Genomic DNA, 27,054 nt, shown 5'->3' with positions numbered 1-27,054 from the left:
TTAGTGGTCAAATTCAAATTTCGCGCGGTCGACTGGCCGGAAATGGTCTGAGGTATCCTTGCGCCGACTGTACTATATATTTTGTCTTTCTTAGCCTGCAACTGACTACAGAAAACTTGCTAACGCGTATCCTAAAGATATCTCAGAATCATTTATTGCTGAAATTCTCAGTATGAGGGGCGCATTAAGGAGTTAGCTACTGTTAGTTATTTTTTTGTGTGTATTTAGCAGTTAGTTTCCGTGAATTCAGGAATTATTTCGCCTACATTAATTTATTTTTTTGTGTGTGTCAATCGGTTATTTTTCGTTGGTCAATCGGTTATTTTGCATGCATTAATTGTTTATTTTATGAACATTAATTGGTTATTTTGTTTGCATTCATTGGTTATTTTATGTGTATTAATAAGTTAGTTTCCGTGCATTAGTTGCCTCTTTTGGTTGCATTAATTGGTTATTTTGTGTATATTATTATTATTTTATTATTATTATATTAATGGTTTGATTTGGGTACATTAATTGGCTATTTTGGGTGCATTAATTTTCTATTTTGGGTGCACTTATTGATTATTTTGTGTGTATTTATTGTTTATTTTTTAATAATGTGATGAAATGTTACACATTACACGATGAGTTTTCGTTTAATACAAGATAGATTAAAGTTTTTGGGATATAATACACTTATTGATTTTGTGTTATATTGATAAATAAATTTTTCAATAGTTCCTATCTTAACTTTCATTCCCTCTAGGACTAGAATGCATAAGACGGTAAAAGATAGTTTATTGAATATCAAAAACATATGACTAAGAAATAATTTCCACCTCTTCAATGCAGTATTTCTTCAATAGATCTCCATTCTCTATAGTTCTGCCCAATTATCTTACAAAATGTATGTGAAGGACATACGCCACGAAATTGTATATTACAATTTAAGATATACTTATAGTTAATTTCATTAAATTAATGAATAGACCTCAGAAAAGAATCTTTCAAAAATATATTTATAAATCGCTTTTGAAATCTTGAAATGGAGACCTTTTCAGCGTTTGAAAGTCAAACCATCCTTCGGAACAGTACGCCATAAGTAAAAAACCGCTTTATATACGAAAAAAAGCTTAATACATGCAAAATAATAGATTCGAAATAATATATTCGTGCACGCAAAATAAGTGCTTATTACTCGAAAAATAACCTCTTATTGTATGCCAAATATCCGCTTAATACACGAAAACTAACAACATAATTTACGCCAAATAACCTATAAATACACAGAAAATATCGCTTAATACAAGGAAAATAAAAAATAAGTTAACGCAAAATAACGAAATAGTTCACGCAAAATAACGAAATAGTTCACGCAAAATAACGAATTAATGCACGGCAAATATCCCTAACTACGTGAAAAATAACCAATTAATGCACGCAAAATATCCAATTAGTGCACGAAAAAGAAGCGTTTTACACGCGAAAAATATCAAAAAATGTACTCGAAATAATATCTTAATGCATGAAATTTAACCGGTAAATACACGAAAAATAACTCCTTACTACACGCCAAATACCAGCTTAATACCGTATGATTTAATGTAATTTAAAATTAATAAGCGCATTGTATAATCGGTAAGTACGCAAAATTTAACACTTAAAAATACCTGGTGAAATTAAAGAGGGGGTATTATTATTGAGAGGGGCGGGGAGGCATAAATGCCCACCCATGCACTTCGACCCTAGGTCCATTGTGCACAAAGAGGGGGTAAGGAAGGTGATAAAAATTTTGAGTAGTCAAACGCGCCCAATTGAGGGTTTTTAAAAGGAACCATTCACCTCAATTACCAATCTACTGATATATTTTGCAATTATATCCGGTATAGCATGAGCACATGTAAATCAGGCATATATCTACGTAAGCACAACGTAAAGCTTAACACTTTTCCAACCTAGTTATTTATCTACTATTTATATACGAAAAAACTACCTGTCTGCCAATCTAGTGATATATTAACCAAATCTATACGTAGGAAACACGTGTAGCGTAACACATGACTGAATAAGTATCTTATATACTAACTTATCACGTTGAAACGACGTATATATTTTACTCAACACGGAATATAAACAATGAATACTAAATATCAACCTAATATACACGTGCACGTGCTACCTGGGCATGGTTCACCCAATTTCGTGTAATTCGGAGGGGGACGTTGAACAGTCGAAATCTCAGGGGCCCCTTTTTTCAAAATAAGGTAGCCATGTTTTTTGGAGCTAAGTGGCGCCTGTATCAATAAGTTTGTGGTCCACAAACTAGATGATATTAGAAATAGAGATGTATTAGCTGCATACGTGTAAGCCATAATGCTCTGCTCTTCAAGGAATAGACGAAACTTCGCTGAAATTTTAGACCCATATTTTCGAGTATGCCCAATAATTCCAAAACGAACTAATTAATATCAGTGGAAATTAGTCACGGGGATGATTCTGCAAGAAGTTAAAGACTCTGGAGGGTTTTATTCTGCTATAGCCGATGAAACTCGAGACAATGGCGGAGTAGATCAGTTGGGTGTTAGTATTCGGTATATTAAAAAAGAAATTGGAGTTGTAGAGAGGTTTCTTGGATACTACGTTTTACACGCGTTTGATTCTCGAAGTATTTACTTGGCCACTAAATTGCGTGAGGGGATTTAGGGTGAAATTATAAGCGGTGGTAGGTGTAAATCGTCCAAATGTACATTGTTAAGCTTACTGATTTCATTTAGTTTTGGTTGACTGTTGTTCTAACATATTGCCAGTTCGGGAACTTCTTGGATTGATTCAAGCCATCTACAACTTTCGAAGCAACTCAGTTATTAGAAGTGAATGTTTTGAAGAGTCCCAGAAAGATCTGGGTTATGATATCATTCTTATAATGTCACAAAGTTGCAACACTAGATGGTGGAGCGAGAAAAAAGGGCTTCATTTTTATAGAAAAAGGTTCGATTCCATAGTTTTACCATTGCAGAATATGCTTGAAAACGGAAAACCCGATGAAGCCGTTGAGTGTCGCGGTTATGTTTCCCAATTAAATAATTTCAACAACTGGATTTAATAATAATAATAATCAGCTAGGCACCACCTTAGGCCCAAGTCATCTAGTCAATTGTGGCTTAGATGAAGTGCTATAGATCTCACAAATTATCTATCGGAATACTTTCTAAAGTCGTTTTAACATAAGCAGTTGCTATTTTCGAAGATACAGTAGCTAGCTTAGAAGGCATAGGCAGTTCTGAATGGATTGACTTAATTTGGAATGAAGATGAAAAGTTGGCAGAATCGTCTCACATTCCGTTACCGGCTCGTAACAACTAACCTTTAAGTTCGCGCAAACGGAAGATAATACCTAACAGAAGACTAAAACACAGCGTCATTACTTCTACGACTGGAAGCAGAGCAAAAGCAGCAAATACTGTAATTGAGCAAATTAAAACCCCTAACTTCGAAATAAGGGATAAATTTATATCAGAAATGACAATTAGACTATAAGAAAACACTGACCTTGTCAAAGCAGTAACGGCATCCGGCCAACACTCGGAAAATGTTCTTAACGAAGACGATGTCCTAGCTCATTGTCTATCTTACAACTGGTTCCATTTCGATATCGATTCGTTAAAGCTAGGAACAACAAACACAAGGAGAACGCAGCTACCCTTTAAACACGCTAACGCTGTGTTGTGTACAAATTTCATTGGACGAGCCTTTATACTGAACGATTTAAATGGGGAAGACAATTTCGGAATTTTCCCCTTCCGACGGCAGCAGGCGCTAAACCGTCTAACCAATGAAAAATGTACATAAGACTTTAGACGGGTTGCTTTCTACTTGTCTGGGTGCTGTGTTTGTTGCTCCTAAGTTAAAGAGACAGATAAGCATAGCCAAAAATGTAACAAAATCGATACACTTGAGTAACGTCCCTGACTGCTTCAATTATTTAATCACAATGGAAGATGGTTTTCCGGATCTTGTCAAATCTTACAAAATTGTTCTATGCATTCCAAATACTATAGCCGAAAGGAGGTTCAGATCTCTCAACAGAATTGAAACAAGTCTACGGACAACAATGGGAGAGGAAAGGCTATCTAGAATAGCAAAACTTTCAATTAATCGTGATCTAACAAACTGCCTAAGATACAATCCTCAATTAGTAATTGACGAATTTGGGGAAAGAGAAAATTCAAGGGTGGCATTCTTCGATTCAAAAAAAAGTCGGAAATATTTAATAAACATGCTTCATACAGCTATTGGCAACCCGATTTCCCTGATTTTCCCAGGTGCGAGATATAGTACGGGTAAAAGAGGGTAGCTCACCGGCAAAATTCGTCCGAACTTGCAATGTGGCCTAAAAATTCTATTTTGGTGTCTACTTTGAGGATCCCATGAGTCCGCAGCGATGCGGGGTGGACAACACTGTTTTTGGAGGGGCTGAAATTTGCTTTTAGCCGTGTTTGGTGTTCGTCCCGATGGTATTTGTCACCCTGAGTCGAATGCCACCAACCACATGCCCGTAGGATGAACCGTATCCGAGTTATGGCCGACATTGTACTGAATCACGTGGTTTTTTTTCTCTAATATGAAACAAAAATCCCCAAATGTTAAATTTAGCAATCCGGTCAAGTTGGGTATCGTTTCTGTAGTGCGTTTAGACGCTGAGTCGAATGCGACCCACCGCGGATCGCTGGGACTAATAGTTTCGGAGTTATGACCAAGGTTCACTATAAAAAGGTTTTTTTTTCGAAATTTCACTAAATGTTGAAAAGGTATATCAACCATTTGGCCAGGACCAACCATACTATCGTATCTTACGAATTATTTTGTGCCGAATCAAATTTTTAGGCCACGTTGCAAGTTGGGACGAACTTGGCCGCTGGAGAGCTCTTTTTGAGCCTCTTTTTACCCGTACTAATAAAATAAAACTACGATATACAGAGTAACTCATTTCATGAATGTCATTTAAGTTAAATTGGTTCAATATTATCATAGAAAAGAAGAAACAAAGTCCAAACTTCTTAATGTCAATTTGTATTCGTATGCGCAAACTTTCGGAAGCCTCATAAATTTCCCCGACTTCCATGATTTTTTTAAAAAAATGAGAATTTCCCTGAATTATCTGTCGACAATTGAATTCCCTAATATTTCCAGATTTTCAAGGTTTTCCGGGTCGGTATGAACCCTGAATAAATATCAATTACTTAAATAATTTAATAGCAATTAAATTTATTAAATAATTTAATGGCAATTAAATTTATTAAATAATTTAATAGCAATTAAATTTATTAAATAATTTAATAGCAATTAAATTTATTAAATAATTTAATAGCAATTAAATTTATTAAATAATTTAATAGCAATTAAATTTATTAAATAATTTAATAGCAATTAAATTTATTAAATAATTTAATAGCAACTAAATTTATTAAATTAAAAAATAATTTAATAGCAACTAAATTTATTAAATTAAAAAATAATTTAATAGCAATTAAATTTATTAAATTAAAAAATATTTCGACTAGTTAAATTTCATCGAAAAATTTAATCTTTCGAGGGGTGCGTCAATAATCAAGGAAGTGACCTGCCCCTCGCACAGGGCCTACCCGCGAAAAAATCCTGATCATTCCATGTACGAAAATTCATCGAATAATGAGTTTAAATTAATTTTTTTTTAAAAAATCTGCTTCTTCATGGCTTTGGAAAAAAACTTTTAGTCCAACTTTGACCACTGATACTGGACAAACTATAGAACGTAGGGAAATTTGGCAGTAGAAATTCAAATTTGAAATAGATCCGTACAAACCCTTTCCTAAAGAAGTAATACGATGTCCATGATCCCATTCTGATTTTTTTTTAATTAATAAAACTTAATAATCTTGGAAAAATATTCAATCTTCAATGGAAGATTTTCCCACGTTCATTTCCATAAATAAATTCTTAAAATAAAAGCTTCGAAAGAAATTGCGCGGGTAAAATTATAATTTGGGCGGTTTTTCTTCGAAAAACGCTCGGTATAGTTTTTAATAGTGGTCCGGCAGCCCAGCTCGAGCGTGTCGGTCTCCATTGAAAAGCCGCAAACACGTGACTGGACAGTTATCGGCGGCAATAAAGGAGAGCTTTCGGTCTTTGCTGTCTTTGTAAGAAGGGCGGACAGTATAGCGACAGAGTGCCACGCTGCTGACTTTAATTAACTCCACTCTTCGACACAGGCAGAAAGAACAGGGCCAAAGTTTTCCTTTAATTTGAACACGTCTTCCTTTCGTTTCGTCTTTTTTATTATTAATTTCGGTTCCCTTCCGAGCACGTTAAGTTTCCCTCATTTTTTTGGGAAAAAAAGAATGAAATGAAAGGATATTTGTTGAGTACGAAAGTGGAACACAAAAGAGTCGAACTAACTTGTCACGTTAATTTCTAATTCTTTTCTTCTTCGCGTTTTTGAGAATTTCGCGAAGAAATGGGGAATTTGAATTTCAATGAGGCTACTTTTCTTTGTATTTGCGCGTTTTGAATTATCGAGAATAATTTAATAAGAAAGTTTCAGCGCCCACAAACGCGTAAGAGGAGAACGCTCGACGTTGCGCCTTCAAACGGTACTTTTCTTAAGCCTAAATTAGAAAAATTGCTGTTAGAAACAATAATTTTAGTCTTTCCATTACGAGGCTTCACAATGTCGAGATCTTAACGATTTTAAAAATATGAATTATTAAAGACTGAATTTTAATGTTCTCGTGAGATTTGTACTTTCAAGTTTATAATAAGGATTCCAAGTGGTGGATCACTTAAAACATACACTTTAAAAATTCGGATTTAAAAGTAATCGAAACATTGCTGCTTTAAACCTTTCTTGTAAGGTGACCTCATCTGCTCTGTTTTTCAGCAAGGTTGCCTCAGTACCTGGATAACCTAGATTATCTGGAAAATACAGGGAATTGGAGAATGGGTTTAAAAAGCAGGGAAAAGTCAGGGAATTTTTAAAATTTATATAAAAATCAGGGAATTTTTAAAATTTATATAAAAATCAGGGAATTTTTAAAATTTATATAAAAATCAGGGAATTTTAAAAACTATTATAAACGTCATTGAAATGTCCGGGAACTAAATTTTAATTACAAATAGTTCCTAAAAAACACGAAATTTTGGCATAAAATAAGACCGGGAAAATCCATGGAAATAATGGGGGAATATTTTAATTAGAAATAGTTCCTAAAAATTGCCAAATTTTGCCATAACATAAGACAGGGAAAACCTGGAAAATGGTTGCAAATAGGAAATTTCCAAATTTGGTATGAAATAAGTCATGGAAAATCAACGGAAAAGGCTAGAGAAAATCTGGAAAAATCAAAGAATTTGTATCGGAATAAACTGTGGCAACCCTGTATAATTTATCCTTTATTTCCGATGTTCGTATGCACTGAGTTGGGAATATTAATCTAGAGATCCAATCAAATCTGCTCCAAGAGAAACAAGTTTTTGAAAATTACGAATGTGCCGTCTCTTCTAAAATGACGAGAAAACGTTATCATATGACCCGTGGCGCCATCCATTATTTTTGAAAAAAAAAACATTTTGCCGGAAAACGTGTCTTATTTGAACGAACCATTGAGAGATAGACGGCGCCACGGGTAGAATGATAAAGTTTTATCGTCATTTGGGAGCAGACGGCAGTATTCTTATTTTTTAAAAACTGGTTTCGCGAAATACTGAAATCCGACGTTTTGATTGGACCTCTAGATTAATATTCCCAACTCAATGTTCGTATGTAACTTGATAATTTTCCATTTTTTTTTTTGGTATTTCTCGGGAGTTCTATTCTGACTACAATTAGGTCAGTTATCGCGTCACAGAAATTCAAACCAAAGTTTTTTCGACCGTATTAAAATATCTATATCTAGTCCCATAATTCCCTTTAAAACCATTTGTTTTCAATTCATATTTAATTTACAGCTATAATTTCAATAAAAAGTTTCTCTTATTTCCCAAAATAAAATCCATGTATAAATTCTATAAATCAACAAAACCAAAATCTAATTTTTATTATAATTTTTTGGACCCTATTCATCGCAAAATTAACACCTTAACAATAATAATTTAATTGATAATTAATAATGTGTTTTATCTGTTTACTTAATTGTTTTATTAATATTAGCTAATATTTTTTATCAAATGAAGTCGTTTAACAATGTCAAAGGCTTAGCGTTTCAAGGGGATTGACATGATTTTGAAGTGTTCGTGCTTTATGATTTTTCTTACAAGGAGTTATTCTTCATTTAATTAAAATTGACGCACCCAAAAAAATTCATTAAAAATGCTGAAATCCTCTTGGAAAATGCCATTTATAAAATTAAAATTCACAACATTCTTGAAACATTCCTCAAAGTCCTCAATAGGGAAATTGAAAAAAACTGTTCAAGAAATATCCTAGGAAAAAAAGCAAAAAATCAACAACTTGTTTATATATTTTCATTTATTATATTTACGATAATTAAATTAATTTTTTGACAGTGCGTCCGAAACTAGTCGTGTTGTAAATATTAAATGTTTTTAAATAAAATATTTTTGTGCACTTGAAATAACGTTGTATACCTACCTTTTTATCAAGAACTTATGTCAAAACATTGGTTAGAAATAACCTCGACATTTAATGTGTAAAACGTGGGGCAAACTAGAAAAAGATATCTTCTCCCTGAACATTGGTGCACTGCAAGATGAACACTTCTACAGGCGCCAGTAGGCCAAAAGTCTATTTTTCAGATAAAAGATCCTTCAACGTTCTCTTTAACATGACCATTTCCATTTTTTTTATTACAATTACGCCTACATTTCTCTTTAAAGCAAAGTTTGCGAGAGATAGTAACATAACGTGCGAAATCAAGCGTACCACAGCTGTCAAAAAATTCATCCCTTTTATAAAAAAATGAGACTATAGATAGCTAAAAATTGACATCATATATCCTAACCCCCTCCGCAGCGTACCCCCCCCCCGCTACACCCACTCGTTTTTGTGATTACGTACAAGCTATCACGAGACGAATATAAGAGAAAAGCACTCTTTACCCCCTCCTCCCCCTCCGCTCTTGTAACGTGTAATTTAAAAAGAAGCCTCCAGATGGCGCCTTAGTCATCGAGCGGCTACGTTAACGTTAACACGAATAACCTACCTCTTTCCCTTATCCATAAATACTCGCAAACTTTACCGTATTATAGCATTCGTAGGCGTTACGTAGTAACGTTTGCCGATAGAACCGTAGCAGACGACGTCGGTTGGGTAAATAAGGTGGTTGTTAGGCCTTAGCCGTAAAGTCTTTTTCCTTTTGAAAACTGGAGGATATCGCGTCTACCCCCCCACCTCGGTTGGGGCCTTCTACAAAGAGAGGGGGCTTTGCCTCGAATCCGCGTGCTGACGGGGGGACGGGGGGAGGGGCAAGAATCGATCCCGACTAAATTTGTCTTTCCCCCCTGCGCATCACATTTTTGCATCCCCCTTTTCCCGTTGTTCTCCGCTAGGCCTTGGATATCTCTCGGATGATGCCTCGCACTGAAATCGTAATGTATTTCGGTCGCCGTACCCTGTTAATTTTTTTTCCTTCCTCGCTCCGTTGTCTTTATATCCTATAGATATTATTTGGGAACCCTTGTAGATACCTCCAACAAACGTATAGCCAATGAATAATTTTGATTCCGGGTTTTCGTGGCGCGCTATTTTTCCAATTGGTTTTATGTAAAATAGCTACCGCAATGTTTTTTCATCCTCTTTTTAAATCTTTTTTTTTTGTTTTTAGGTGAGCTTTGGAATTTAGAAGTTTTTTTATTTGCTTAGTTTAGTAGTTTTCTTACCGTTTCCTCCTGTGATGGGATGCTAGCTAGTTTTGTCTTTGGTACGGGTGAAATCAAGCGTGATTATAAAGGGGGAAGTTTCCGTGTTCTTTGTCTTTTTTGGGTTGCAGTGACACCTTTTTTGGTTTATTTAATTATTTTATTTTTTACTATACACTCTTTAAAAATGAGATCTGTACTTCTTGGTAATTTTAAATTCTATAGTTAATTGGATCTAAAATATTAAAGTGAAAGCCCAGAGTTAAGGTTGAGGGGTCGGACATTCAGAAACAAATGTACAGGATTTGCAAAAAAAAAATTAAATCCAGGGATTTGTAATTTTTGGTGGGTTTGTGGATTTTTCATTTGGATTTGTGGGTTTTTTACTGCATTTGTGGATTTTCCTCTTGAATTTTTAGATTGTTTCTTAGGATTTGTGGATGTATAACTGGGTTTGTGGATTTTTCTCTTGGATTTGTGGATTTTTCATCTGGATTTGTGGATTTTTCTTTTGGATTTGTGGATTTTTCCCATGTATTTGGGGATGTATCACTGGATTTGTGGATTTGTTTCTTGGATTTGTGGATTTTTCTCTTGGATTTGTGGATTTGTTTCTTGGATTTGTGGATTTTTCTCTTGGATTTGTGGATTTGTTTCTTGGATTTGTGGATTTTTCTCTTGGATTTGTGGATTTGTTTCTTGGATTTGTGGATTTTTCTCTTGGATTTGTGGCCTTTTCCCTTGGATTTGGGGATGTATCACTGGATTTGTGGATTTTTCTCTTGTATTTGTGGATTTGTTTCTTTTATTTCTGGATTTTTCTCTTGGATTATTATAAAAAAATCCAGTAAATTTTTCTATCAATTCACAGATTTGTATTTTGGGTGGAGTTGTTTCGAGAATTATGTGAAATTGTAGAAACGTAAAAAATCCAAAATTTTAGAAATTACGAAATCCGTGCCGAATTTTTTCCTGGTTTTTAAATTTTAAGCTAGCCTTATTTAAGATACAATATCATGTCTTTAATTTCGTTCTGTAAATGCGTCAATTAGTCGGATTAATTACGGGTAGCTATGTGTAGAGTGGTGTAGAATTGATGTCATACTCAACAACTTAAGCGCCTCTAGTCTAGAGAGAAAAACTTAAAAACCAATTATCCGACGCTCACAGTGACAAACTTTTGTGAAACATCATTATAAGCCCGCGATTATATTTTATAAACAACTCCATTTAAAATTACCAAATTGGTTTTAATCCTTTTTTAAATGTATTAAAATCAAAATGAAATATAACTTAACCAATTATAGATACATCAAAAATTTCCTTATCAAACAATATCAGAAGTACATCACTACAATCTACAGAACTATATTACAAAACTTATAAACTCTAAATGCCAGAATACAAGACACCAGATTTTTTAAAGTACTATATCAATTTGTTAGTTTCAATAACATTACCGCCATCTAGCGACTAAATAAGGTAGCGCGTTCTTAAAAAAAATACCATCTTGGCCAATTGCGATAGAATAAAAGCGCGTGTCAAAACAATTGAAGTTGGTTGTATTTGTGGTATTTGAAAATACGTATGCACAGGAATCCATAGCTCTTCTTGGAATGCTTATCCTGGCGTATCGCGTATGGTAAGATCACTCTGACGGCTTTGGCCCCGCCAGCGAGATAAAAAATCCCCTCTGCGCGCGCTCCCCTCTCACGTTGTTGTTTGTTAAGTTAACATAGTGACGTCACAAAAACCGTCAGCCACTTCGAGACGAAAATCTGCCGCGATAAGCATTCCAAGTACAGGTATGGTATACATTTCGGAAACTGGAGAATTAAGTACTAAATAACACCGCTAACATTATTCAAAAACAGGGAAATCACCGAGAAAATTCCTGAGGGGGAAAAAACTACTTATTTCCACGCCTAGTTTTTAAAGCGCACCCTGTGTCAACAACGTACCATATAATCTATCGTCTTAACCCAATATTTACCTAAAGTCTCACCAAAAAGCGTCCCTACATCTTTATACGATATATCCGAGGCTGGCTCGATCCGGCGAAAGCTTAAGAAAAGAACGCGTCCGATTTTTAATAAATCTACAGGTCCTGTTAAATCAAAAGGGGGCGAAAGATTCTATTGAATTATGTTCCTTCTCTGTATAAAACATTTACGCTCTACATGAGCCTGCAACCAAAGAGCTACGAAGCATATTGGGAGACGAGCTTCATGTCACATTTCGTTAAAATAACGCGAACCCTGACTTTGAAACGCGAAAACGGAGGGGGGGAGGGAAGCGCGCGCCAAAAACGGGGGACTGGATACTAGCGCCATCAGCCGAGGCTTATCTCGGGCTCACGGTGGCGTGAGGAAATAACGCAAACTTTACCCCGATAGTTTCCTTTCGGTCGAGTGTTGGGTTAGTACTATCCATCGCCGCGTGAGGGAGTTAGGTTTGCGGTATTAGCGCGCGCTCGCGGGGAGGGAAGATAAAATTAGGGGGGGAGGGTACTCGCCTTTACGGCGGACTTTCCTACGTAGCATCCCCAACTTCGCGTCGTTCTCATCTCTCCCGTTCTCTCGGAGTGGGAAAGACGTCTGTTTTCGGTTCGAAATTTTCGCGTCTCGGCTCGCGGTAGTCGTCGTTTCTGCCACGATTATAGTGAAACGTTGATTGTAAACTTAATTTAACACTAAGCATGACGCGAGGTGACTAATATAAACAAGCTGGAAGTGATAAGTACGTTTATTTAGTCAATATTAAACTCGTGGTTTTTTTGCTGGCAACGCGATTGTAACGGTTTTTTTTAAAAACGCGATATTTACTTTTAATACGGCGTTGACGGATAGAGGGGGTTAAAAACGTTTTTGGCTAGTTTTTTTTAAAAAAATCACCGCGTTCGTTTGATTTTCTTTGGTTTATTTTTTGTGTGTGCGCGACGCTAATGCGTTTTCTATCGCCGTTCTGATTTTTTGACAGTTCTTGGATTCTATAGCACCACAATGTGAGTTTTATTCGCCCTCTTTTTAAAATTGCGACTATTTGATTATTTTTATGTGTTTTTTTTTACGATCCATGACGGGAGGGTGGTTAAATGGATGACGGGTTTGACCTATTTTAATGATGGATGTTCCGCTATTAATATGGTTTTCTTAACGAGAATTTCAACCTCCTCACCCCACTTCAATTCGCTTTATTTTTGACGCTTGATTTCTTAATGACTTTCCTTCGGAGATTCGGTACTTTTTGAATGATTGTACAGATTTTACATAATTTAAATTTTAATGAAGTCGCTGCTAAAATTAAACCAAAATTTACACAAAATGAGGCAATCCGTCCTAACCAGATTATTGAGAATTTTATTTTTATTATTACGCAGGAATTCCTTGATTTAAATTAAACTTCTAACTAACCAGATTATTTCAAAAATTGTCGTGGTACAGGTCAAAATTATAGATTCTATTGTCAGTTTTGGAATTGTTTTGCGTAAATACCGCAGTGAGTTGCAGTATTTACAGCAGTTCCAGGCAGGTTCCAATGAACGCGAGTTATAAATGTTTATAGTTATAAAACATTATTTCCAGTCTATAACTTTTAAAAAATTATAAGACTTATTTTAATATTGTGGTGGATAATTCTCACAAATTGTCTCTTATTTGAATTATGTGTTTTACGCGAAAAATCAGTGGGAACCTACGAATGTACAAATTAGTGCTCGGATTTCGATTAATTTTTATCCATGAATAAAATAAGCTCGGCGATATTTAAATAATGTTTATTTAAATAACCAATAGTTGAATAAAAATTGTAAAATGTTTAAATAATCGAAAGTTAATAAGCCTATTATTTAAATAAAACAAACAATTATTTAAATAAATACCACTTTTATTCAAATAAATGCTTGGTTGCGTAAAAACATAATTAAATAAGTTAAAATGATATTCTTTTTACCAACGTTTTTTAAATAAATCGAAAAATTTGTGGATAATGAATAAACAATTCCGAGCACTAGTACAAATAGAGGTCGGGGACGGTTAATCATTATCCATGTTTAAATTTAGCGGTTAATATTTCGGAAAATGATTAAAAAATATGTAGTATTCGTCAAATTTAAGCTTTTTATCGAAAAAAAAACGTCGTTTTTTCGATTAATTTGACAAATTTATCAAAACATTAATCGGATAATACAGAAATATAAATTACTTGATCAAAACGTTTTACGAATAATTTTGAGAGCTTTATCTATTGAATAAAAGTTAACCATCCCCGAGATCTAGGTACAAATTTCAAGCGAATAACATTAAATTAATATTTAATAATTTCGTCTCTATAAGCAATATTGAGATACTTCTAATCATATGTAACAATTTTTCAGTTTGTTACCAATGAAATCGTAATGAGGGTAATTGAAATTTCAAAACCATTAGCATCGTGTTACAAGGGGATTAATTTACGACCTTGGATGTTCTGGAGAATTAAAAAATTGTTAGCGAAATCAATGGAGTGTAAACCTCTAGTTCGCGCTTTTGTAAGCTATTAATCCATCTTTTACCGTAATGTTTCATCGACGTTTCAACCTTCGAATTATTAATTACAACTCGATTTCTACTCGCGATATCAATCCATTCATCGTTTGCCGTTAGCAAGGTCTATTTTTGGCCTACTGCGCTTTTATTATTATTACCAGAAGTGAATAATATATATCTTTCGTGAGTATTCATCTCCCTATACTGGAATGTTATTCGCTTGAAACATGTGTGTTTTTTTAATTTACTTTTATTATAGATTGAAAGAGTAAAAATTTAAATAAAGTTTCCTCTTTTCTAACGATTGGATAGCCGTATTAAAAAAAACTATTTGTTGATTGTTTAAACAATAAAATTTGAGTTGGTTATCTTTTAAGATTCACTAGGAGAAAATGGTGCAACTACCAATGAATAATTTTAACGGATTAAAATTGCCTCGGAAATTTTGATACACTAAGGTATTATAGTGCTTAATATATATTCAAGATTATCTCAAGAGAATAAGTTAGTCAGATCAGTTTTACCTTTATATCCCCATCACCTAGAAACCCGGTATTGTACTGATCTCAAATTGTATCTGATTTTTCAAAATGCTTTTTGTCGAAATTCATGATATACCGAGTTTCTAAAACTATTACAGTAAGTGTTCTGAGGTGGAAAATTCCAGGTGGACAATTGTGTGGAAAATAGTGGAAAATTTCGTCCTGGATAAAAGTGAATTTAGTGGGCAATCTGACCAATAATAAAAAAAATTTAACAAGAAATTTCAGATTTGCGCTACTTAAGGCAAATATATACGCGTATGAATGGTCAGATTCTAATTAACATTAGAAAAGTATTTAATTTCAGTGTAAGTCATTTTTAAAATAAACGTCTTAAAAATTTAATTACAATTACTTTTTTAGCTTTGAAATGTTATTTTTCTTTATTTTCCACTATCAGCCACTGGCCCGGACTTTTGTCCAAAAAGGTGGCTTTTTAGGAACACTGATTTGCTTGTTACTTTCTGAGATTGGGGTCGCTTCAAAACGGGTAGGGGCAAAGCTGCATAATTATGCAAATACTTTAACAATCAATGGATGAAATGACGAGGAATAAAATATTAAAATATTGTAAATCAGCTAAATAATTACGTATTTATAAATTTACCAAATGTAAAATTTACTTAACTTTATTTAAAAAAAAACATTCTACCTTATGCTACTCAATTAGCCTTTTCAGTACCGATAGAGCCACCTATTGGCCAACGTGAGAAGTTCATAAACTGCTCCATTTTTCGTCCGATAAATCTCAAAGCCTCTGCTTAGCAGACGGAAATCACGCAGTTTACAAGCTTCTCGCGTTGACCACTAGGTGGCTATATTTATGCTGAAAAGGCTATTTTATTAGCGATTCCACCACCATTTTTAGTATGTTTTGGGTCTGATCTGTGTGGTCTGTGACCGAATCTATTCGAGTGGTTCTGATTCTTAGGACTCAAATCGTAAAGACTAAAAATGTGTTCTGTAGTTTGAGCTTAGTTTGGAACAACCTCCATTCTGTTGATAGAGATCTAGATCGCGCTAGTGATCGCGCTAGAAACAGTAGGCGCGGTTTCTCTGGATCATTGGAATAATAGCTTTCCTGCGCGCTCCGGTGTTCAGGGACGAGCCGACATCCAGGAGGCGTTCGCTTTCGATCTCCGCCCGTCACTCGCGTCTTGCTAGAGTAGATATTTTCCGGATGTGGAGAGATTTCATGAAAGCCTACCAGATGTATTATAAATTTAATTTCTGGAATCAGTATATTACTGGTAGCTCATTGCTGCCATCTAGGAGCAACAAACACAGCACCCTACCAATTTTAAAATTTAAATTTAAATTTTTGAAAATGCAAAAAATAGAAAATATAAATAAAAAATTATAATTAAGTTCGAAATTGACTAATTTTTTTACAGGGGGTACCCTTAAAATTGGTCAGATTACCATGTTATATTCAATGGGAAAATTTCCATTTTATGTTGTCAAAAACCTTTTTGGTTGCCATGGCAAAACGGTTGTCTATGGAGACATTTCCCTTTAGGGTTTTTCAAGTAACATGAAGGTCTACCAAACCCCCGAGTTTAAACAAAATCGGTGCGTTTCACGTCGGGTCGTCTCCTGTAAGGCCTATAAGTTTGAGTTCGATTGTTCTCGGACTAAAAGTGTTCTCTTTTTACCCTAAAACGTTTTATTCGCCTGATCCGGCGATGATAATTACTCCGGCCCATAAACTATTCGCTTGTTGCGGAATATTGGGGCTACTATTTTTACTCCTTCTGAAAAGGAGGTGTAAAGGAGTAAATCTGATTTGGTCACCTGCTAGCCAGAATTTATCTGCTGAAAAGTTCACAGGCAGCCATTTTGGAAAAACTTTTTTCTCCGACTCTAAATATTCTCCATCACGGAATCGGAGTGAAATGGCGCCATAGCCTTACTCTTCTTACCCTTCTCCGAAATCCCGGAACAAGCGAGAAGAAACCACTTAATATATGTTTTTGATTTATTTATTTATATTTATAATTCGTTTTGGAAAGCTATCAGGGTTAGCATAGAACCAGCCATACCGGATAAAACCACCTGGTTAAATCCGGTTATAGCCATTTGAAAAAATACAGATTTTTGTGGCTTTTTTAAAAAAAATTAAAAGTTTTTATTTATAGAAATTGAGTTTATTTTTGTTTCATATTTAGAAACCGGTTTACTTTTACCAGTTTTTCGGTAGGTTTAAAGTTCCAAAGTTCGCTGCCTCGCTTCTGTCATACACAAAAACTAGGGGGAATTTCCCGAGGAAATCAAAAGAATTCAGTTATTTTATATAGTTATTTCGCTTTATTTGTTTAGTTTCTTATTTACGAAAATAACTGCAGACAATTTCTACTTACATAAGTAAAAGGTACTGTTTATTTTTTAGCCGGTTATAACAGAAAAAAAAACAGTTATAGCCAATTAAAACCACTGGTCTGGATTTTTTCAAAAAAGCCGGCTTTTTTCCAACCCTGAAAGCTATCGCTAAACTCTTTTCCTCAGCTCTTCAAAGAGCTCCTGTAGTATTGGATTACATTGCAAATGAGAAGAGCGCGAGCTCTGAAATATGGTGTTTGCCCATCTCTGCCCTTTTTGAATTGCCGAAAGCTGGCACCTCAGCGCCATCTATGATGGTTTCGGAGACAACTTTTTTTGTATTTTGTATAAAATTTTCATTTCGTAATTTTTTAAAAGCATTATTACCTTTCTTAACCTGAAAATTGCGTATATTATTCTAAATTTAGTCTTATATTACAGGGCCCCCAGAGGTCCTATAATTCCTATAAAATCCTATATTTTCAAAAATGTCCTATAACATCCTAGAGTTTTAGCAAAATCCCCAAAAAGCCTTATAATATCCTAAAGTTTTGATATATTACCCATTTCAAATCCCGCCACTCACAATTGTCAGTTAAATTGCTAGATTTAGACAAAGGATAAATTCCTATACAAAGTCATTCTAGTCTATTCTCTAATTGTTATTGTTAACATGGTTAGCTACTAATACATTTTTGTTATAAAATGGTTAAATTAGTTTTATTTTTAAATTGAAAATCAAAGATTTATTTCACGAAATATAGATTTTGTTTTTAAATGCATAAAGCTAGTAAATGAAAATATATAGTCCTATAAAATCCTATACTTTTGAAAAATAGTCCTATAAAGTTCTATATTTTCAGAAATATAATCCTATTTCCGAAATTTTAATCCTATATTAGCCTTTGTTTCCGAAATTTTAATCCCATATTAGCTTATGTTTCCGAAATTTTAGTCCTATATTAGCTTATGTTTCCGAAATTTTAATCCTATATTAGCTTATGTTTCCGAAATTTTATTCCTATATTAGCTTATGTTTCCGAAATTTTAATCCTATATTAGCTTATGTTTCCATTAAATTTCGAACATAACCAGAACTATCCGGGTATTATGCCAAGACAAAGCCCTAATTTTAAAATTCCACCAGTAACCAGGGATATTTGTGGTGACAGGTTACACTGACTACAGCTATTAAAAATAAATGTTACTTGACACATAAGAGCAATGAATTACGAGGGCCTTCTTTCCTTTAATAGTGGTGGCAGGTACGTTTTAAACAACTCGCTAAAACGTCCTTTGGCTAATTATCGTTTAGCTGTTTTACGAAGTAACATAAGTAAATGGAAATGTTAATTTCTTGAAGTAATAGTTTAACAATTTACTAGTTCTATGGTGTATTGAACCCCACAGTATAGTAATTTGTCTTCCGTTTTTTGGGATTTGTTTCAAGCGAATACCTTAAGTATTATCAAGAACGCGTATAAGTAACTAAGAACTATGAAAATATGAAATGCTGGCACCGTGAATTAAGTTATACTTTTTAAAATTAGAGAATATACTGGTGCCCTCTAGTGCCTATGTTTTCATATAGTCTTGGAAAACAGGGTTGGAAAAAATCCCGGTTTTTTTAATAAAAACAAAAAAAACGTTTTTTTTTGTTTAAATCAGGTTTTTTTAAACGCAGCTTTATTTTACTTTTAATCTATTTCTCGCTTTTGTTTAACCGTGCATACATATTATCAATCAACTAAAAATTATATTATTACAAGTCTCACGTGGCCAGTCTCACTAGAACAAAGTTTTAGTTTTAGTTTCATTTCTTATTTTGTATAAAGGTAGGGTGACCATGAAAATGCCTCGAAATGTTATAGAAAAAATAGGCAATTTTCAAGCGAATTAAATGAAAATATAGGAAAAACCATAAGCAAAAATAAGGATTCTTTTCGAAAAACAGTAGAGATAAAATAAAGTGAAATATAGGATGAAGAAGGGTATGATTTCGGGTTATACTACATGAGAAAACCTAAGGAAAGTATTGAAAATATAGGAAATGTGGTGACCTTGAAAATATTTTTAGAAATGTCATCATTTCGGTAAGAAAATGTACAAACATTTTAGAATAATTTTTAGTTAATTAAAAAAAACAAATTTTTAAAAAATAAATAGATAATTTGTTATAATTATTATTATCAATTGGTTATTTTTTTATTTTCAGAATTTGATATTATAATATTTCAGTCAACCAATGCAAATTAAAGAAAATTATCTTATAATTTTTGAATCTTCAATCAGAGTACCTGGAGTAAAATTATCGTACTTTCTAGAGGGTGCTTTAAGCATATTTTAAGATCATGGCCGCCGGGCACAAACGTATATAGTTCATAGTTACTACTATACGTTCTTGGTATTATAGAGATTTATAGTAAACGTCTGGCTTTACCAGAGAAAATATGCAAGATTAATTGAAACTGTAGCTTCCGAGAGGTTTTTAAAGTTGACATTTGAAAGCTATTGCTCTGGTGTGGATAATATTTTAGTATATGTCATAACATCATTGGAAGTGAGTTTCTCTAATATGTCCGGAGATGAAATTTCTAGTCTATTTTTCTGTATTTCCACTGTTTACATGTCTTTGAATAAAATAATTTATATTATTCAAAGAAAACGTTGATTGAAACAGCCCATATAACTTCAGTATGTGGTTGCTAGAGAAAACCTAGTTTATTTAAATAAAAAAATCTGTAAATTTCATTTATTGGAGGTAATTAGAGTTTTTTATACAATCAAATCAGTGCTTTAATTTACTCTTATTGTAGAATGAAGGAGTAAAAAATTAAATAAAGTTTCCTTTTTTCTAACTATAGAATAGAAGGCTCTTTTAAAAACTGTCGATAAAAAAAATAAACTTTGAGTTTGTTAAGCTTTGAGATTCACCATACTCAGTTGCAGGTTAAGAAAGGCAAAATATCTAGTATATTTGGCGTAAAGATACTTGCACGAATTTCGGGGAATTCGGCGGCGGGAATTTAAAATTTCGCCTACTTTCCGTTGAATTCCTAAAGGTTCCTACACGGGTTATATTAATCCATTTTAGAAATTTCTATTGCGTAAATTTCAAAGTGATCAATATATATTTAAAGTATATTAAATGTTTAATGTATATTATTATTTTCAAGCTGCATTATAGCGTATTTTTGGTATTATGCTCAGGGTTGGCAAAATCCTGGTTTTTTTCTATTGCTATAGGATTTTATGAAAATTTTGATTCGTGTTTATCTATCTAGTTGTGTTTGGAATTTCGCCTCATATTCTGATAATAATTGGGACTCCACCCCAATCATTTGGTTCCAGGGCCGCGTTAGCTGTTTTCCGCGACCCGGGCCAAGTCTTCTAACCGGTCCAATGCGGCATTTAATTTTTCCTCCTAAATTAACTCTAAAGAAAACTACTTTTAAAATTCGGGCTCTTCGAAAGTGCGGGCCCTAAGCCTATATTGCTTAGCCAGTATGTTGTTTCTGAGGAAACTACTTTCAGTAAACAGTTCAATCTTGATATTTTTTTAAACCAGTTTAATTTATTTTACGAACTAATCATTTACACGGTTCATACAGACCTGGGAAACCTGTAAATATCAAAGAATTAGATTGTCGACCGAAAAGTCAGGGAAATATCGGGAAATTTCCATTTTTTTTACATCATAAGATTAAAATCGTTTTTTTTTTAATACGGGAAATGTTAGTTGAAAATCGGGGAAATGTCAGTTGAAAATCGGGGAAATGTCAGTTGAAAATACCGGAAATGTCAGTTGAAAATCGAGGAAATGTCAGTTGAAAATCGAGGAAATGTCAGTTGAAAATCGGGGAAATGTCAGTTGAAAATCGGGGAAATGTCAGTTGAAAATCGGGGAAATGTCAGTTGAAAATCGGAGAAATGTCAGTTGAAAATCGGGGAAATGTCAGTTGAAAATGCCGGAAATGTCAGTTGAAAAACCTGGTACAGGAATCCATACCTCTGCTTGGAATGCTTATCACGGCAGATTTTCCTCTCGATGTGGCTGACGTTTTTTTGACGTCACTGTTAACTTAACAAACAACAACGTGAGAGGGGAGCGCGCGCAGAGGGGATTTTATCTCTCGTAGGCGGGGCCAAAGCCGTCAGAGTGATCTTCCCATACGCGATACGCTAGGATAAGCATTCCAAGTAGAGGTATGGACTGGTAATATCAGGGAAATCGGTTTGCCAATGGTCATATCATATGAAAACTGAATTGATTTTCTGTCATATTTTTAATGTATAAATTATAACGAAGAAGTGTTTCGTTACAGATTGAAAAACATTACCTGGAGGTGGTTAGAAAGAAAAATATTTGTGGAGTATAAACCGTCGGTGTGTTCGAAGATGGTAAGAGATCGGCTTTCCTTCGCGGCGACTTCCGGCGACCCGATGGTGGTGGTCCTCTTGGCGTTGGCCACCTTGGCGTCGGTCTCGACGGCGCCGACCAACGACCCCGACGCGGCCACGGTCTCATCCGCCGCCTTCAGCACCGATCCCGCCGCTGCCCACGTGCCGCAAACCGCGGATCCTGATGACTCGGCCGAATGTCCCCTCAAAGAGCCGACGCAAATACAAGGACAAACACGATGGCGGGAGGACCCGGACTTGGAGGAAATATTGCTGCGTTTTGACAATGTAAGTACATATTCTAATATTTATTACATTACATTACATAACCAGGGTGTCAATTTTTCTGTATTTTCCCATTTTTCGATATAATTTTTTTTAAATTCGATAGAAGGAGCTCAAAAACAACCAGCCTTTTACTAAAGCACTAATTTAATAGCTCTTTACATAAAATACGAGAGGTCACGTGATTACGTTAGATTCATCGTGCAGTTAAAGTTAGAGAGCGCGCGCATATTTTTGTTTTTGTTGAGCTCGGGCGAAAACGCACGAGACCCTCTATACGGAAATATTCGGAAGCGCTCGCTCCAAAAAATAACACTTTTTTTACATGTATGCGTATATATTATTTTATAGAAAGAGCTATACACTCTTTTACGAAGTCGGCCATTTCATTACAGGCCTAATTTAAAATAGTACAGGCAAGGGCGCCTGCACGTGATCATCAGCTCGAGACGTCGCGCGCACTTGACCGCGTGAAGCGGCCTTGCATGCACTATTTGAAATCAGACCTGTTATAAAATGGCGGCTCTCACAAATAAGGATATAAAAGAGTGTATAGAAAGAGCTATTGACCTTTACGTGTTTTAAAATTAAAATGTAATATTACTTTAATCAGGAAACTATATAGGTATACACTTGGAAATGTCTAAGGAAGATTTTTGCGGCCGTGATGAAGCTCGTAGAAACGGGCGTGTCTTAAAGCGGGAAAACTCACGAGAAAACCTCTCGCGCCTCGCTATCCTCATTCGACGAAAACTCGTCATTAAGTCTAGTCATGGTTATTATATTATTAGCTTACCCGATTATCTCATCTCTTTTATAACCATAAAAATACCTGAAATTAGGTATCACTACACTTCTTTCGCGAAGAACATTATAATTACTTCAAAATATTAAGTACGATAACAAATTGAGGTTTTTAAATCCATTGTTTTATAAGCTTTTTTTGCGCGGGAAGATCGCCTATTTGTTACCATGACGACGCATTCTTTTCGCGTCAAACCTCGAGCCAATGAATTTGAAATGTCGCGTTACGTCTTACACTTGACGTAGTTAAGCCCCGCCTTTTTCTCGACGCGCTTTCGTATCACCGTCCCAATGGAACCTTAGACATTCCAAGTGTATACCTCAATAGTTTTCTGCTTTAATACATTTATCTAGTCACATAGTGGGGTGGCTTAGCACTTTCACCTCGCAGCATGAGGAGCCGCGTTCGATCGCAGCTTGTGAAAACTCGAAACAACTCCTTCTGCGTTGAGTTTGCAACACCACTGGTTAAAGGGGTTTTCCCCCGAGCTCTTCGGATTCCCCTTCGATAAAAACTTGTAGAGGTTAACGGTAATAGTTGGCTCGCGTGGTATGAAGGCTTGCCACCACCCTCCTACGCATTGTAACCCGGCCACCTGAATTAATGGCTTCAAATATAATATTACTATTCCACCAAAATTCCTTTAAAATCATTTGTTTTATCTTTATTAAAATATTCCTATAATTTCCTATAAATTCAATTGGATGTTTCTATAATTTCTTGGTAGGGGGTCTTTAGAATTTTTAAACTCAGATGACCTTTATCTCATGGTTCAAGGTCATTCAAAGATTATCTTCAAAACAAATGGATTTAGAGAAATGGTTTACCAGATGAGTATTCTAGCAAATTTTGATACGCTAGCACGAGTACTTTTCGAGTTATTAGCCCTTCAACCTAGTGGCCTCTGGTACATAGTTTTCATCACAACCTTATTGTTTTGTCTAAAATCCCTTGACTTGTTATTGGTCAAATGAGGTGGGCCCGAAGCTATTTAGTCCTAAAATGTGACGGGGAACACGTTTCTAGTTGAAACCAACTTTGTATCTCTAATGGTTCCCGAGATAAATTTTGAATGACCTTGATGACAAGGTTCAAGGTCATGGAAATTTCCGTTGTCAAGTTACCCCCTGCACGTTATCTGTCCTGAAAATTTCCCATTCCTAGCTAAAACACATTTTGGGTTATTGACAGGGTTGCCAAGAACCAGTCAGACTGTTTTAAACCAGTTTTAACCACCGAATAAAATCCATTGTTAAAACCACTTTTTTTAATTAAAAAAATTGAGAAATGAATTAGAAATATTTTAAAAACTAAAACTTAACCTTCACTTTTTTGCGCGTGAAAATACTCCGCCATGTTATGGTATAAAAGCGGATAAATAAGTCTGCTATACCTCACAATGTAAAGGTACTGTCACACGCAAAAACGCAATTTTGATATTGGGCAATTTGAGCATTTTCGAAGTAATGAGGGCTAGAAATAAGCAATTTGGGCATTTTTTTGATGATTTGAACCGATTTAAACCACCAGTTACAACCGGTTTTAACCATACTGAATTTATAAATTGAAAAAAGCCGGTTTTTGCCAACCCTGGTTATTGACCCTCAGGGGGAATTCGACCTTGCATGGTAATCATTCTCCCCCAAGTAGAAATAAAAATATTTTACTTTTAAAATAATTATAATATTTCCCGTACCGCTTTGTTAAGTTTCCATTTCAATGCAAATACCCCATAAATTTGCAAATCCACTGTATAAACATTCGGTATAAAAGCGAACTTCTTTGTCAGCAAACTTTATTTTTTTAAATTATCGCTGGTGCACCAAGAAGAATTGAGATTTAAAGCGTCGATTAAAATGCGTAAACTTTTACCTTTAATCCGTACTTTTCTTAAGCCTAACGAAAAAAATGTAAAGTAAACATTACTTCGTTTGTTTGGCGGTTTATTTAAGTGTAAAAATATCTTAACTTTAAAAAGTGTATTTTTGTAAAAATATCTTAACTTTAAAAAGTGCGTTGAAACTACCCAGCCAATACATAATATTGACGTTTATATGGTTTAAAAGATGTAATGATCAAAATAGAATAGTTAAAAATAGATAACTTATTTTATTTTCAGCTAATAATTGCCATTAGTGAAAAAATAAAAATTTGGGGATTTTATCAAATATCAAATATTTGAGACCTCGAATAATCTTCAATTGATTAATTGAATAATCTTCAATTGATTAATTTAATAATCTTCAATTGATTCAATTAATAATCTTCAATTGATTCAATTAATAATCTTCAATTGATTCAATTAATAATCTTCAATTGATTAATTTAATAATCTTCAATTGATTCAATTAATAATCTTCAATTGATTCAATTAATAATCTTCAATTGATTCAATTAATAATCTTCAATTTATTCAATTAATAATCTTCAATTTATTCAATTAATAATCTTCAATTGATTAAATTAATAATCTTCAATTAATTAAATTAATAATCTTCAACTGATTAAATTAATAAAAATTAATATAATTAATAATCTTCAACTGATTAAATTAATAAAAATTAATTAAATTAATAATCTACAAGTGATTAAATTAATAATCTTCAATTGATTTAATTAATAATCTTCAACTGATTTAATTAATAATCTTCAATTGATTAAATTAATAATCTTCAACTGTTCCATTAATAATCTTCAACTGTTCCATTAATAATCTTCAATTAATTAAATTAATAATCTTCAACTGATTCAATTAATAATCTTCAACTGATTCAATTAATAATCTTCAACTGATTCAATTAATAATCTTCAACTGATTCAATTAATAATCTTCAACTGATTCAATTCATAATCTTCAACTGATTCAATTAATAATCTTCAACTGATTCAATTAATAATCTTCAACTGATTCAATTAATAATCTTCAACTGATTCAATTAATAATCTTCAACTGATTCAATTAATAATCTTCAACTGATTCAATTAATAATCTTCAACTGATTCAATTAATAATCTTCAACTGATTCAATTAATAATCTTCAACTGATTCAATTAATAATCTTCAATATTGAAGATTATTCCGAAAATCACCTCATTTTACGTTAAAACCGGCTTATTAAGTTTCTAATCTCAGACAATGTAAGTCGCTAGTGAACTGTTCACGTGACGCGCTAATAACATGTCCGAACGGATTTGCGACTAATGAGGATATTTTATAAACCTTTATTGATTTATTCACAAGTCCCTGTTTATCTAACATTGAAGGGTTAAAAGCGTGGGTTTCGGGAGGTTGTAACTTCATAAATTCTACCGCCTGTTTCCCCCTACTCGCCCGCTTCCCCCCTACGCGTGTGGCGCCGCGGAGTATACATTATCAGTGTTACGAGCCAATACATATCTGCTGTGTTGGCGTTTTGCTTTGTAAAGAATTTTTCCAATATCGCTATCTCCTCGTTTTATTCCCCCCGCGCGTTTTGCCTTTAATAATGAAGTCTTCTCTATTATTGAAGCCGCGCGAGACTTGGCGAGCTCATCGTTTTATCTGCACGCTCATGAGGTCCGTCGTGACGGGGAAACGTCCGAATTTATACCTTCAATCAGTTCTTTTCTTAAGCCTATTATAAAGTATCTCCCGTTTTTCCTATATTAGGCTTAAGAAAAGTACTGATTAAAGTTGATATTTAAAAAAAATTTCTACATACGTTTTTTATCTTTACGAAAGAAGTTTAAAGTTATTTTCGTAATGGACCAAATATTCTTTTTAGGGACTTAGAACTTTTTGACATGGTTGTCGTGGTGGCCTTATTTGCGAGATGAATGTGGCATCTAGGCAGCAGCGGCGCTATGGTTTTTTCACAGGTGGGCTAATTATTTTGTGGCCCCCAAGACTTTTGTGGCCCTCGCAACTTTACTGACCCCTCATAATTTTGTGACAGCTGTGGCTTGCTCTCCCAAATGTCTCTCTTATAACATATACATATTTCAAAATCTTACTCAAAAGTATAAATTGTACTCTTTTTTTTACTAAACTCGTCAAGAACCAACAAAGGATTGTCTCTCAAGTTCTCAACCTATTAGATAAATCTCTAAATATAAACAAATTTGTTAATCGATTTTCAGACATATTGGCTCTTAAAAATGATTCTTTTAAGTGAAGAATAAAAGAACGTCGTTATATTTGCATATATAAAACTTTTTTATTTAATAATAAAAACAATTAAATACCGTCTGACCGGTTTCCAATTTAATTACAACCTATATATATAGCCCGACATGGCACTAGAAACGTTTTTTACAGTTGACCTTTATTGCTTTGAGATCTCGGGGGTAAATTTTTTTTTAT

The 27,054-nt window shown here is 34.1% G+C and overlaps 1 protein-coding gene across 4 annotated transcripts in view; it reads left to right on the top strand.

Annotated features, from left to right (window-relative positions):
- The first annotated feature begins 12,405 nt into the window (after positions 1-12,405).
- LOC149951727 (uncharacterized) overlaps positions 12,406-27,054 on the top strand; it is a 143,217-nt gene continuing 128,568 nt past the window's right edge. For 3 of the 4 annotated variants that reach the window (XM_090168170.1, XM_090168171.1, XM_090168168.1), the window contains exons 1-2: positions 12,406-12,838; positions 21,547-21,910. In XM_090168170.1, the coding sequence (XP_090024296.1) occupies positions 21,620-21,910 (291 nt within the window). In that variant the 5' untranslated portion in view covers positions 12,406-12,838; positions 21,547-21,619. The remainder of the gene's footprint in view (positions 12,839-21,546; positions 21,911-27,054) is intronic. The other variant, XM_090168169.1, reaches the window with a different exon arrangement.

Source organism: Leiobunum rupestre, chromosome 3 (genome assembly GCF_980474605.1).
Source record: "Leiobunum rupestre chromosome 3, qqLeiRupe1.1.hap1, whole genome shotgun sequence".
NCBI classification, from domain to species: Eukaryota; Metazoa; Arthropoda; class Arachnida; order Opiliones; family Sclerosomatidae; genus Leiobunum; species Leiobunum rupestre.
Note: the sequence above shows the minus strand (reverse complement) of the source record. Positions and strands in the feature narration are given on the sequence as shown.